The sequence below is a fragment of the Jaculus jaculus genome, chromosome 9 (genome assembly GCF_020740685.1).
Source record: "Jaculus jaculus isolate mJacJac1 chromosome 9, mJacJac1.mat.Y.cur, whole genome shotgun sequence".
Taxonomy (NCBI): domain Eukaryota; kingdom Metazoa; phylum Chordata; class Mammalia; order Rodentia; family Dipodidae; genus Jaculus; species Jaculus jaculus.
Window position 1 is genome coordinate 14121434 of NC_059110.1, and position 14402 is coordinate 14135835.

The window sequence follows — 14402 nt, forward strand, 5'->3', positions numbered from 1 at the left end:
TTCAATTCCCCTGGACCCACGTAAGCCAGATGCACATGCGTCTGGAGTTCATTTGCAGTGGCTGGAAGCCCTGGCACGCCCATTCTTTCTCTCTGTCTCTCTTTCTGTCACTCTGTCTGTTCCCCTCTCTCAAATAAATAAACAAAATTAAATATTTTTCTTAAAGCTGGTAATGGTGGCACATAGTTCCAAGTCCAGCACTGGGGCGGTGAACATAGGTAGATCCCAGGGGTTCACCTACCAACCAGTCTAGTCTACTTAGCAAGTTACAGGTCAGTGAGAAACCGTGTCACAGAAATGTTTGATGGTAGATGAGGCATAACACCCCAGGTTGTCCCCTGGCCTCCACACCTCTATTTGCATCTGCATATATGTAATCGTGCATGCATATAACCCCCATACATACAAGAGAAGAAATCATGTGTACTGATAACTGTTCACGGTTATTGTCTTTCAATTAATATCACTAACAAATTTCAAAAGAAAATGCTTTAAATATTTCATAAAGTAGAAAAAATGAGACAATGAGACAATGGATGTGAAAATCTCAGTATTCCACTCATTAAAATCCTCACCTATATTATTCTCTTCCAGGCTCAGGGAACAATGGAGAGAAGAAGGGCAGAAAGAATGCAGGAGCCACAGGATGGGGAGGAGGGCTGTGGGATGCTATTGTCCAAGCATGACATGGTCATTGCATTCATGACCTCACAGTGATGGTCCTAACCTATACAAGAACCACACAATACTGCACTCATCAGCTATCTGCCATAGATGGTGGAGGAAGACACAAGAAGAGAGAGAGAGAGATGGAGAAAGAGATCAAAGTAGAAGAAGGATGAGTTTGGAAGCAGGGGTTCAGTGGAAAAGGTGTGGGGAGAGTGGTCAAGGGATGCTAGTGGGTGGAGCTTATGATTAAAGCACATCACATACAAGTATAAAAAATGCCCATGAAAAAAAGCAAAAGCAAAGCCTCTGAGGGGTCCCATGGCTTTCAGGCCAAGTTCTTCTTTCTTTAGGAATCACGAGCCTTTGCTGAGCCTGAAAAGAAAACACATACACGAAACCAAAGATATCCCAACATGCTCTCCTTCCTGTAGCCAGATTCCTCAAGGGAGATAGGAATTCCCATGGGAAAGTTAGACTTTTGCTTTGTTTAAAGTGGGGAAGAGCTGTGAGTGATCAGAATGGTGTTAGTGCTGAGACTTTCCAGCTTTGGGGCTGGAGTCAATGGACATAAAACTAAAGGTCTCCAAGCACTGTGTGGTCTTTTCAAAGTTCAGGAGAAATTGTATTCCATCCAGCAAGAGCCTGACACATTTTTGTTCACTTGGCACTCCCCTTACTGCTGGGTGGCCTCGAGCAACTGATTTAGTCCTGTCCTTCCTTTTCTTCATTTTTCAAAGAGGAATAAATAGCCATGCTTACCTCATGGGATTTGTTGTGCAGATAAAATGAGGGATTACTTGCATACCTACTGTGACAATGTTTGTTCACGCTAAGAGCTATACTAGTACAGCTATTATTGTTGTTGAACAATAAAAGATTCAATTAGTGCCAGCAAGTCAAATATGAGCATGCAGTAAGCTTTTACAGTCATCAGCATATTTTTAAGCCTTGACCAATTTTACACAAAATAAGTAAATCATACAAATGAGATTATACATGCAAGTTACTAATAACTAACAAAGAATGAATAGAGTGGGACCTGTAGAGATGGCTCAGCAGTTAAGGCGGTTGCCTGCAATGCCTAATGATCAGGGTTTGATTCCTAAGTACCTACATAAATCCAGATGCACAAATTGGCACATGCACCTGGAGTTCATTTGAAGCAGCTGCAGCCCCTGGTGTGCCCATTCTCTCTCTTTCTCTCATTCTGCTTGCAAGTAAATCAATAAAATATAGTTTGTTTGTTTGTTTGTTTGTTTGTTTAAGAATGGATGAATAGCTGGGTACAGTCATGGCTACACCAAGGCAGGTTGAAGAAGGGAGCTGGCGAGCTTGTTCTCTGGAGATTGTGCATGACCTATAGTGCATAGCAGATCAAACACCAGCTCCTTCCGGAAAATGCACATCCGCTGTGCGCCACAGAGAAGCTCTTTCTTTGCTGACCATGGCACTGAGCTTGCTTGTCTCAACCTTTCACGCAGGGACAGATGTTGAAATTCAGCAGCATGGCTCCAGATGTAGACCGTCTGAATGAGCTGGGATACAGGCTGCCCCTGAGTGACAAGGAAATCAAAAGGATACAGAGCCTGAACCGACACTGGTCTCTGATCTCCTCACAGACTACAGAAAGGTTCAGGTAAGGAAATGACTCAGTCACTCCAACCATCCCGGTGCCTTTTGTGCTGCTAACACAAAATACCACAGACTGGGTGACTTATAAAGAGAGAAACTGTCCTCACAGTTCTGGAGTTTGAGAAGTCCAAGATTAAGGTGCCAGTCAGTTTGATCTGGCTGGCTGCATTCTTCACAGGGGAGAAACCCTGTCCTCACATGGTAGAAGACTGGATCACAAGAGAGCTGGTGACATAATCTTATTCATAAATGGGGACCCACATGTGATAATCAACTCCTACCACACCTTGGAATACCATCACATTGACCGTTAATTATTTAAAACTTTTCTTTTAATTCTTTTGAGAGGTGGGGGAAGAGAGGGATGGAGAATGGGCGCACCAGGGCCTTCAGTCAATGTAAGTGAACTCCAGAAGTGTGCGCTCCCTTATGTGCATGTGTGATATTACACAGTTGCATCACTGTGTGTCTGCCTACGTGGGACCTGAAGATTTAAACAAGGGTTCTTAGGCTTCACAAGCAAGCACCTTATCCACTAAGCCACCTCTCCAGACCAATTATTATTATTTCTTTGTGTATTTTTTTTTTTGAAGTAGGGTCTCACTTTAGCTCGGGCTGGCCTGGAATTCACTCTGTAGTTTCAGGGTGGCCTCGAACTCACAGTGATTCTCCTACCTCTGCCTCTCGAGTGCTGGAATTAAAGGTGTGCACCACCATGCCTGGCTTCCAACCATTAAGTTTTAACCCCAGAGTTGAGTTCTGAAGTTGACACCTTCAAAACATAGAATCAATATATCAGTAGAATATATGTTCATAATTTACATATATATTAATTCTAGGTCTTTCTAGTAATATTGACAAAATATGAACTGATGGTATGCTATGAAATTTTAATGGTTTCCTGTGTTCAATGTACTACATAATGTTCTAATCATAAAAATATTTTGAGTTAAATTATATCCAAGCATTGTATAGTTTTAAGAATTTATAAAGCAGTATTTGGGGGCTAGGGAGATGGTTCAAGAATGAAACACTTGCTATGTGAGCATGAAGACCTGAGGTTGACCCTGGAACCCATGTGAGATGCTGGGCTTGCTCACACGGGGCTGGAACCCCACTCTGAGGTTGACCCCAGAACCCATGTGAGTCGCTGGGCTTGCTCACACAGGGCTGGAACCTCACTCTGAGGTTGACCCACAGAACCAATGTGAAACGCTGGGCTTGCTCACACAGGGCTGGAACCCCACTCTTGAGATGGGCAGAGCTGGGGCTCATTGGGGTTTCCCAGTTACCCCGTCTAACCAAGAAATGCAGAGTTCATGAGAAACTATGTCTCAGGAAAATAACATGGACGAGCTGTAGAAGAGAACACTCAGCATCCTCTCTTCTCTGGGTGCCTGCACATCTACACACTATATGCAGATGTAGATTACGCACCACACCAGAGAAGCCAGCACTTGCAGTATTTAATTCCACAATATTTTTCCTCTTGTTCTACATTTGCTACTCATCGTGGACGTTAAGTTGTGGTCTAGTTATAATTGGAGGCAAAGCATATTTGATCTGGTTTCATGTGCCAGAGCTCTGGGGATAAGCAAAATAACCATTACTCCTTGACCTTTGTCTGTCAGCAAGCTGCAATCCTTTCTGCTACAACATCAGACTTTCTTGGAGAAATGTGAAACGTGGATGGAATTCCTGGTTCAGACGGAACAAAAGCTGGCTGTGGAGATCTCCGGCAACTATCAGCACCTTCTGGAACAACAGAGAGCTCATGAAGTGAGGCTTTGAAGTTAACCAAAGTCCTAAGCCCCAGCCATGCATGATGGTGCATGCTTATCATCCCAGTACTTCACTTGCACTTAGCAGGCTCTCTCAAGGTTGAGACCAGCCTGGCACAGTGAGTCCCAGGAAAGCTAGGACTGTAGAGTGAGACCCTGTCTCAAAACTAAATAAATAAATCGGGGCTGGAGAGATGACTTAGTGCTTAAGGCACTTGCTTGCAAAGCCAAAGGACCCGGGTTTGATTCCCCAGGACCCACATAAGCCAGATGCACAAGGGGGAGCATGTGTCTAGAGTTTGTTTGCAGTGGCTAGGGGCCCTGGTGCGCCCATTCTCTCAATCTCTCTTTCTGTCTCTTAAAATAAGTAAATAAATATTTTTAAAAATCTGTTTGTTTTAAACCTTTAGAAGATGCCACAAAATGTTGCGTGGGCAAAGACAAAATGTTGCACCTGCTCTACTAAAAGCATTTGTCATTTTCTTCCTTGATCTTGAGATTTTGATTTTTAAAATTTTAGAAAAGTGGTCTTGTTCACTGCTCTGTAGTTGTTTCTGGACATGGATCTGTCATCAGCACATTGTGTTGATGCATTTATGTTGTCAAAAGTGTGGTTTAGAGATGGGTATGGTGGCACACGCTTGTAATCTCAGCACCTGTATGGTTAAGACAGGAGAACGGTAATTTCTAGGTATATCTTATGCTAATAGCAAGTTCAGAGCCAGCCTGAGCTTTGTATAAATATCCAGATCCCATCTCTATGAAGAGGAGGAAGAAGAGGGAAACAGGAGAGAATTGTTGTGGTTAAAGGCTAATGACTTGGGATGGAAGATGGGGAAAAAATATGAGTGCAGAAAGTTAGACAGTTTTCAAATTACCTTTCAGCCTTCATTAGTATTGGCAAAACTGATTGCTTAAGATACTCTGCCTTTATCAGAGTCTTCGAATAAAAGAATATAAATTTCATACCAGGATATTGAGCCATCAGATATCTCCAAGAATACCTCTTGCTTAAATTGCATCATAATTATTTCTCAAGAAATATATGGCGAGAACTGCATACACAAAGTAAATTCATTGATCTGCCAACTCTGGTTTATTTTGCTATTTTCTATTAGAACAAAGCTTTACATATGTTTACAAAATATCTGTGTGAATAGAGAGAACTTAATAAAAGCAGAGAAAAGCTGAAGTCAGAGTTTATAAAGGAATGAAACTAACTTTTGGCTTTAATATTAAAAAAATTTAAGATTTACTGATAATTTGAAATCCAAATTTATTGAACTGTCACATTATGAGAGACATAAATCTCCACCACAATAAGGAATCCTTGCATAGATAAAAGGATAGCCTGTAACAAAAAAGATAAGACTGTTACCAAGGGTAGAGAGATACTAGAAGCCAGACCTAGTAGTGAGAGGAATGGAAACGTGAAACCTCTTTGAGAAACAATTTGACTTTTGTTTACAGATTAGTAATTCTGGTCATAGGTGTATTCACTCAAGACAAATGAATAAACCCACACGGAAGTTGTTCATGTATGTCATCCATATCATCTTCATTTATAGTGGGCAAAAAGAAATAATCCGCATGTGAGCTGGACAGATGATTCAATGGTTAAAGCCGCTTCCTTATAAAGCCTTATGGCCCTGGTTCAATTCCCCAGTACATACGTAAAGCCAGATGCCCAATGTGGCACACACACATTTGGAATTTGTTTACAGTGGCAGAAGGCTCTTGTACCTGTACCTACATTCTCACTCTCACTCTCTATCTTGTTCTCTTTTGTCTTTCTCTGTCTTTCCCTCCCTTCTATCTCTCTCTCTTTCTCTCTCATAAGTAAATATTTGTTTTAAAAATCCAAATGTCAACTAAGGTGCTAGGTCTAGATAGCAGAAAATTCATAAATAAGACAGAATATGGTACTAGACATGCAGTGGGTGAACTGTGCACACACTATGTAAAATCCAAGACCTTAGTAACAAAAGAATTATATTACATAATTCCATTTATATGAAATACCCACGATAAGCAATTTCCATAAAACCTGAAGCTAATGAGTGGTAGTTTAGGCTTCATGGTTGTGAGGCATAGGAAGCAACTGCTGGTGAGTTCAGAGTTTCTTTTTTGGGGTGATGAAACATTTTAAAATTTAGGATCTGACATTCACAAGTCTGAAATATAATAAAGTTATTAAGTTGGATATTTCAAATGGCTGAGTTTCATGATATGGCAATTATATCTCAATAAAGCTGCATAAAAATAGTGGAATAAAATAGTAATGTATGTGACTATAGTTCTGGCTACTTGAGAAATTAAGGCAAGATCACATGATCCCAGCAGTTCAAGGCCAGCCTAGGCAACATGGTAAGAACCCGACACTAGACAAACAAAAGCAATAGTAAAAAGCAAAGATAATAATTTGAAATTTACTCCATTTCCATTGTTCTTCAGGTAGAAGGAATTGAACCCATTACCTCATGCATACTAAACTCATGCTTTACTACTGAGGGACATGTTCTCCTGAGTGCTGTATTTTTCTTTTGTTAGTGCAATAACTTTATTAACTCAACTAAATTGAGAAACCGTGAGTTCAAAAGCACCAGGAGCAAAGTTGTGTGCTAACTGACCTTATTAGGTACTTTTGAAAGAAAGAAGGCAAACAAATCTATTTTTAGTCATCTAGTTTGAACCTGAGACTAAACTTTGTCTTTAAGCCTATTTTAATTAATTTAAAAAAACACTGCACGATGTAACAAATGTATTGATTCATCTGGAGATGCTTTTCATAGCCTTGCTAAAACCAAATCATTTTATGTTATCAGAGGAAATCAGACACACTAAATTATAGTATTTTTTTATTGTAGTTGTTTCAAGCCGAGATGTTCAGCCGTCAGCAGATTCTACACTCGATCATTATTGATGGGCAGCATCTTTTAGAACAAGGTCAAGTTGATGACAGGTAAGATTTTTGATAAATTATTATGAAGAAAGTCTCTAGTAAATTAGTCATTTTCTCTTTACAGAGAGATTAGAGGGCATATATCCAATCTTGTAAGGCAAATTGTATTATCTAGGAGCCTCAGTAATTGGAGGAAGGGCTTGTCTGATTCTCAGAAATAAGTGAGTATTGAATCTTTGTGGAAAACTGCTATTATATGTTATGAAGGACATAGAGTAATTGGAAATCACCTAGCCAACCTTTGCCAGTCATCTGTAGGGACTGGAGTTAATGAATAGATCAGAATAGATTGGAACAGTGGTTAGTAAACAGATGCTCCTAATATTCTCGTACAGTGGCAAAGATGTTACTCCTAAAAGGAGCAGAGATCTCATCACTAGTCCATCTCTCTGAACTAGAGATGAAAAACCAGAAGACCATAAATGTGAACTGATTTGACCAAGATCACACAGCCAGGTAGCAGAATCAGGCTTTGAGTTGCAGTCCCAGGTTTGTGGATTTATTCTAGCCAGCTTCCCCACACCATACTTCCTCCATGTCAAAGAATGGTGTCCTACCTTAACCAGACAACATTCAACCCAAATCCTCCTTCCTAGTCAACAATGTAGCAAATTAACTCTTTACTTAAATTGAATGATAAGGGCTGAGGAGATAGCTCAGTGGTTGAAGTCACTTGCTTACATAGATCGCCTATTTAGGTTTGATTCCCCAGAACCCATGTAAAGCCAGATGCACAAAGTGGTGCATGTATCTGGAGTTAATTTGCAGTGACAAGAGTACCTGGTATACCTATTTATTCATTCTCTTCCTCTCTTCTCTTACAAATAAATAAAAATATTTAAATATAAAATAAAATATAGTGATCAAAACATAATTCTTTCAGACAAGTATATTGTCAATGGCACATTTACATTTCCTAGTAGCAATATATACTAACTAAATCCTCTATTTATATTTGGAGAACTAGCTTTATTCCATACATATATGTTCCTTGTGTATATATGTTCAGTAGTTGTGATTATAATATTACATAATAAATCATTTTTATTGAGAGGTGTTTTTAGTGTTTTGGAAGCAATTTCAGCTTTGAGTGGTTATTTCTTTGGAAGAACATGAAAGATTTTCATGGTTATGGTTACAACAACAAAATGTGACACCTTATTTATTCTATTCCAAGCAAGCCAAACTTAAATGTGAACTTTACTGAGAATTTAAGACCTTCAAAATATAACATTGCAAAGGTAATTACACTCAAATGCAATTACCTTTTATCTTTTGCTTCGTCATTCTTTGCCAACTCTATAACAATATTATAAACATTCAAGTCATTAAGTAAAACAAAATTTAAAATCCTGTTCAAGCCAATATCTATTAAGTTTTAAATGCTCACATTTGGGAGAAAAAGAATACCAAAGAGATGAAAATGGGAGAGTTGGAACTTTGGATCAAGAATTTTACAAAAAGACACATCAGATTAGAGCCTATAGATGTTAGGAAGGTCCCAGAGGAGAAGAGGAGAAGGGAATTTAGGTTCTTAAAGTCGATTTCTGAGGTTTGGTTTTTTATTTTATTTATATTTTTTGAACTCTAGTGTTAGGACTGCGAGGAAAGATGGTGACAAGTAGATTAGGACTGCCTGGTCATACACAGTAAGGACAGGGTTCCCGAGAGATCTTGGATGGGGACCTTATGGAAAGAAGGATGCATCCAGGACATTCCCAGGGGTTGAAGTCACTCCGTCCCTGAGTTGTGAGATGCATATTCCTCTTAAGAATGTGTCATGAAGCTCCCTTTCCACATTTGGACTCTGCTGTGATTGACGTGCGTGAGGGCTACACAGCAGGACTTCCATTCACAAGCAGACGCTGCCGTCATTATCTTCAGTATCTATCCCGGGGAACTGCTTTGGTTTTATTTTTTGTGTTCTTTTTTTTTTTTTTTTTTTCAAGGTAGAGTCACACCCTATATCCCTGGCTAACATGGAACTCACTCTGTAGCTCCAGGCTGACCTTGAACTCACAGAGATCCTTCTACCTCAGCCTACTGAGTGCTGGGATTGAAGGTGTGAGCACCATGCTTGGCTATAAACTACTTTTAAAATGAGATTTGTTTTTTTGCTGGACTTTTAATAAGTACTTTTAGTGATGATTTTTGGTTAATTTTTTAAAAAAAGAATAATATTTCAATTTTATTAATTTATTACCTTTGGTTTTAATTCCCTCCCTTCCCCCACCTCCCCCGTTGAAACTCCACTACGCATTAATTATTGCGTCCAATGGACTCATTGAGTATACTTTTAAAATTACTAACACATTTACTTATCAAAGCTTACAGTGACTGCAGATTATAGAAAGTATAAGTAATGTAGAATTCCAAGACAGTAAGTTGAATTTCAGAAGAGAGAAGGGCACGTCTGAAGAAGAAAAACAAAATAAATGCAACAGAGGAAGCTAAGGAAATGTCTCATCTGTGAATGACACTGTCATTTCCCTTGAAACTCATTCTATTTGATGACAGATAGGCCCTTATTAGAGAGCTTTAAGACACCATTGTAAGGTTAAATAAAGCTTAGGGCCATGATGCCAATATTTTAATATTGAAAATATTGATGATTATTTGAAATAATCATCACTTGTATAATAATAAATAGTTGAAAATCAATACCTGAAATCAAGCCTGAAAAGTAGGAAGATATCATGAAAAGACCTGAGTTCCTTGACCTGAAACTGAGAAGGTCCACATTAAATTTACTATGTCTAAGCACATGAAGGACCTTCATATATATTACAGTGGCTAGACAGCTTATTTTCCTAAGAACATGTGAAATTGGCCAAATGGACAATGGACAATTTAGATTTACTGTGGAATAGTTTACTGTAGGTGAAAGTTACGGATTGTGAGGGAATGCTGCGAAGGTTTACAGAGTATAGTTTTGTTTTTTGTTTTTTTGTTTTTTTTTAAATAAAGCAATGTAATTTGATTTTAAGCAGCTTGGTTTTGATCTTCCTGAATGGATTCTAGTGAAAGTTGAATGTGTCAGTCAGCTTTCTGTCACATGCTTTCCTGTGTAGGACGCACAAGACCGTCACAGGCTGCGCACATTGCTATGGGTGAAGCTTGGAGCTGTTCTCATTGCTCCATTCCTCCCCCGTTTCATGTACTCAGAGAGAAAGGATGTGTGTATGTGTGACAATGACCTTGCCATAGATTTGCTTTCAACCTATGCCGAGGCATGAAAACGTTCGCCATATGCAGCCACGGAGGGCCTGATTTTACAAGTTACTTGCCATGGACCCCATGATAACGTATTTTATAATATTTGAAATCCTCTCCAAGAGATCACGTCTCAGCACTGTAGATAACATCTGCAGTTGTGGACCCTGTCCACACTGACAGATTAGGCAACCCCATCCAAGACATTTTTTTTTTCATGTCATTCATTCTTCTCCAGGGACGAGTTCAGCCTCAAGTTGACACTCCTCAGTAATCAGTGGCAGGGGGTGATCCGCAGGGCCCAGCAGAGACGCGGGATCATCGACAGCCAGATTCGCCAGTGGCAGCGCTACAGGGAGATGGCCGAGAAGCTCCGTAAATGGCTGGTCGAAGTGTCTCATCTGCCCGAGAGCGGTCTCGGAAGCGTCCCTGTACCGCTGCGGCAAGTGAGGGGCCTCTTCGACGAGGTGCAGGTACAGTGCCAGCACGCTCTTCCCAAACCTCTCCCGCTTTTCCGCCGCACGCTTGACCTTGACCTCAGTTCTTCAGAAGGGCTCTGGAGTGGCATTGAAGTGAGACAAACATCCTCGACGGTCAGCTGAAATATGCAAAGTGATTACATTACACTGCCTGTAACAAAATGTTGGGATTAGGGCAAGTGGGAACTTCCCCAAAGAGGCTTTACATGGCAAGGTGCACAGCTGCTTCCCAAAGCCCGGCTTGCATAGAAAGACGCCAGTTAACAGGGAAGCTTTGTGTTGATCAGATCCACCTGACTCAGGGCCACTTAACATGGTTTGACAGTAGCCTCACCTATCTTAACCTGTCCGGTACATGCCCTCTTACAAAGCACTGTCTGCCCTACTGGTAATGCTTTTTATTATATTTATATTTAGCACTTCCATGTTCAGTATTCTTCTGTGAATCTCACTTTCCAAATGCCTAGCTGGGCGTGGAGGCACAATACTGTAATCCTATCATTCACACTCAGGAGGCTGAGGCAGGAGGATTTGAGAGTACAGGGTCAGCCTGGTTTACATTCTAAGGCACTGTCTCAATTACAAAAAGAGTGAGATATGGTCTTGGCACTCACTCTCACACACATACACTCCATCCTCCACACATAAAAAGAACTGTAGCCTGTTTCCTGAGTTGATCATTTGGCTCTTATATACCGAATGTATTCATCCTCATTCCCCCGGGGGCAAGATGTCTGCTCTCCTAGTCCTTGACACAGCCATCTCTTCTTAATCTGGTTGCATTCACATTGTCTCTCAAGACTCACTCAGCCTTGGACACATGCAGGAAGCCACCATGTGTTATCATGTTGGGTCAGATGTCCTGCTGTGTTCTTGGGACATCTGTCTCGTAAGAAAGACTTCATATCATATGGTAGGTGTTTTCCATCAGAGGGCAGAAAAGAAACCTCTCTGTGTGTCACATTCTCCTGCCCTTACACTTGCTTCACTTGTGCAAGGTGTGCCAGCTCTGTAAATGCTTGCTGAATGCAAGAGTACCTTCTGTGTACACTCTCCTACGTGTATGTAAATGCCCCGGTTCCTTTTCCAGTTCAAGGAGAAGGTGTTCCTGCGGCAACAAGGCAGCTGCATTCTGACCGTGGAGGCCGGCAAGCAGCTCCTGCTCTCGGCTGACAGTGGCGCCGAGGCCGCCTTGCAGGCGGAGCTCACGGAGCTTCGGGAGAAGTGGAGGTCAGCCAGCGCAGGGCTGGAGGAGCAGAAGAAGAAGTTGGCCTTCTTGTTGAATGTGAGTTCAGTTTACAAGGCTCGTCTCCTCCCATTGTTTCCCTGCAAGGCACATCACGCAGGACCCCTGAGTCACACACCCCGTAGTATTTCCAACGTCTGCATTTGATTTCGGACTCTGTCCTATCTTGCATGAACTGGAAAAGTTTCCCAGTTTTCAGTAAGTTCATCTTTCAGGAAAATCTCTCTCAGCAAAGTAATTTAAACTCTTCATAAGGCTGTCCAAGCTATGAATTCTGATTAATGACCACTGCTGTGCCGTGAAACATGGGATGGCTTTATAAAGCCAGGCAGGAATTCAAAGAGTAGATTCCACTCCCTTACTTTGGGCTCTGAAATGGTTTTCAAGATCGATATCTCATATTTTATAGCAGGGAAAAGCTAAGCCCAAAAGATACTCTAGATTTGGCTCAGTTTGCCCTAGCAGGTTGCTAAGAAATAAACACTCTAAGAGGTGTATTGGCTTAGCTTTTGGTTAACTTCAAATTCCATAATATTCAGTCAGTAAATTTAAGGAAATTGAGATGTATCCTCCTACAAGGAACTTTGCTTCCCTCATTCCCCATTCCATCATTCAATCGGCAGCTGTGTACATAGGAAGAATTCATAATGAAACCCATTATTTGGTATATTTACTGCGTGTTGATAAAAAGTTTTAAAAACTACAATGTGAGCCCTAAATTCAGATAAAACTCATGTTAAAAAAAATCATAGTTTTCTAATCTGCAGCATGGGTATAATTCTGCCTCTTACTTAGGACCATTGTGAGGATCTAATGTAATAATGGTATTAAGCCACGTGGGGCCATACTTGGCACATACTGAGAATCCAGTAAATCCCAGTAACTACCATTACTGATGTCACCATCACCTAAAAATTATACATGAGAAAATACTAAAGTTTTATATATAATGATGTTTGCCAATTCTTTGAGATTACCTAGTTAATGTGGGTTGTCACTTGTTTTGATCAAAGGTAATAACTAAAGTTGATGAAACAAACTTTTATTGCTTCAAGTATACACACGCCCACTGGATTCATTTAAGAGATTCTATGTAACAATATATTACCCTCCAAGAAGGAAACAAATCAATCAAAAACACCACTGAACATTTATTACAGACTGTTATTTGCATACAGAACAATTCATCAGTAATACACTACACCTGACTCATTTTCCTTCTTGCTGTCAGGAAAGGAATTGAAATATTTGTAACCAACTGTGTGGAGAATGTGTTAATCATATATTTTTCTTTTTTTTTTTTTTGGCAATGCTTTTTGGAGATAGTCCCAAGATGTAAGAAGACATAGTGTCTGAGTCACTTTGGTTTTTTTTTGTTGTTGTTTTTTTTTTTCCTCCTCTGTCTGTTAGTTCAGGTATAAAATGTCGACTCTGATAGATGTTTACAGAACATGACATTAGGTTATTTCCTTAAAATTCATGCAATGTATAAAAAGGCCTGGTTGTAGCTTCACAGTCCGTGTCATTCTTAGAAAGGGGAATCGCTGTCATTTCGTGACAGTTTCTTTTATTTTTGAAACATGAACTTCAGTTTGCTCAAGGAAGTATTTATAAGTCTAAATTTTTAATGTTTATGCAGCTTTATTTTCAAGTATCTTTTCACTGCTGCTATCATAGTTCTCTATATTTAGCTCTTAAGCTAATGCTCTGAGTATGTCTGCCAAAAATAGTTGTTATAATTCCATATCTTGCATGTTCACTTCTGCTCCTGAATTTGCCACACAAGTAGCTAGCTGACCCCCTCTGCATTAGATCAATGGACAGCTATAGGCTGGGTATTAATGACGTTCAGAATATGTGTTGATTTAATTGAAAATATTCGATATAGGCAGGTGAGGAGAATTTGCCGACTAAAAGCCATCTGTAACAATGATGAATTTCAGTGAATGAAGTGGCACACAGAATATTGTCAAATAGGAGCTGGGGAGATGGCTCGGGGTAAAAGTTGCTTGTTTGTAAATCCTGATGGCTGAGGTTGATTCCCCAGTACCTATGTAGAGCCAGATGGACAAAATAGTGTATGTGTCTGGAGTTCATTTGCAGCAGCAGAAGGCTCTGGTGTGCCCATATTCTCTCCTCTCTCTCCCTCTTTCTGCCTTTCTCCACTCAGATAAATATTTTTTTAAAAGAATATTGTAAAATAATGGGGAATCAGAACACATCTGTTCCTGGTAAACAAAGATTGTTGGTTTTATGTTGTTTGATGAGAAGATGGAATGTGACTATGCCTTATCAGAAGTTCTGTGGAGGAAGTTTAAAGAGAAAAAGAGTCTATGGGACTAAACTCTGTTTAGTGAACAAACAAAAGCCACTTCGAATATGAGTCTTTAGTCTAAACATTTTGCAAAAGATGCTTGAAA

At 40.1% G+C, this 14402-nt stretch overlaps 1 protein-coding gene across 6 annotated transcripts in view; it reads left to right on the plus strand.

Moving 5' to 3' along the window:
• Syne1 (spectrin repeat containing nuclear envelope protein 1) overlaps positions 1-14402 on the plus strand; it is a 290715-nt gene that overhangs the window by 203316 nt on the left and 72997 nt on the right. For all 6 annotated transcript variants that reach the window (XM_045158726.1, XM_045158729.1, XM_045158728.1 and 3 more), the window contains exons 81-85: positions 2151-2305; positions 3933-4080; positions 6950-7044; positions 10496-10730; positions 11827-12021. In XM_045158726.1, coding sequence (XP_045014661.1) covers positions 2151-2305; positions 3933-4080; positions 6950-7044; positions 10496-10730; positions 11827-12021 — 828 coding nt within the window. The remainder of the gene's footprint in view (positions 1-2150; positions 2306-3932; positions 4081-6949; positions 7045-10495; positions 10731-11826; positions 12022-14402) is intronic.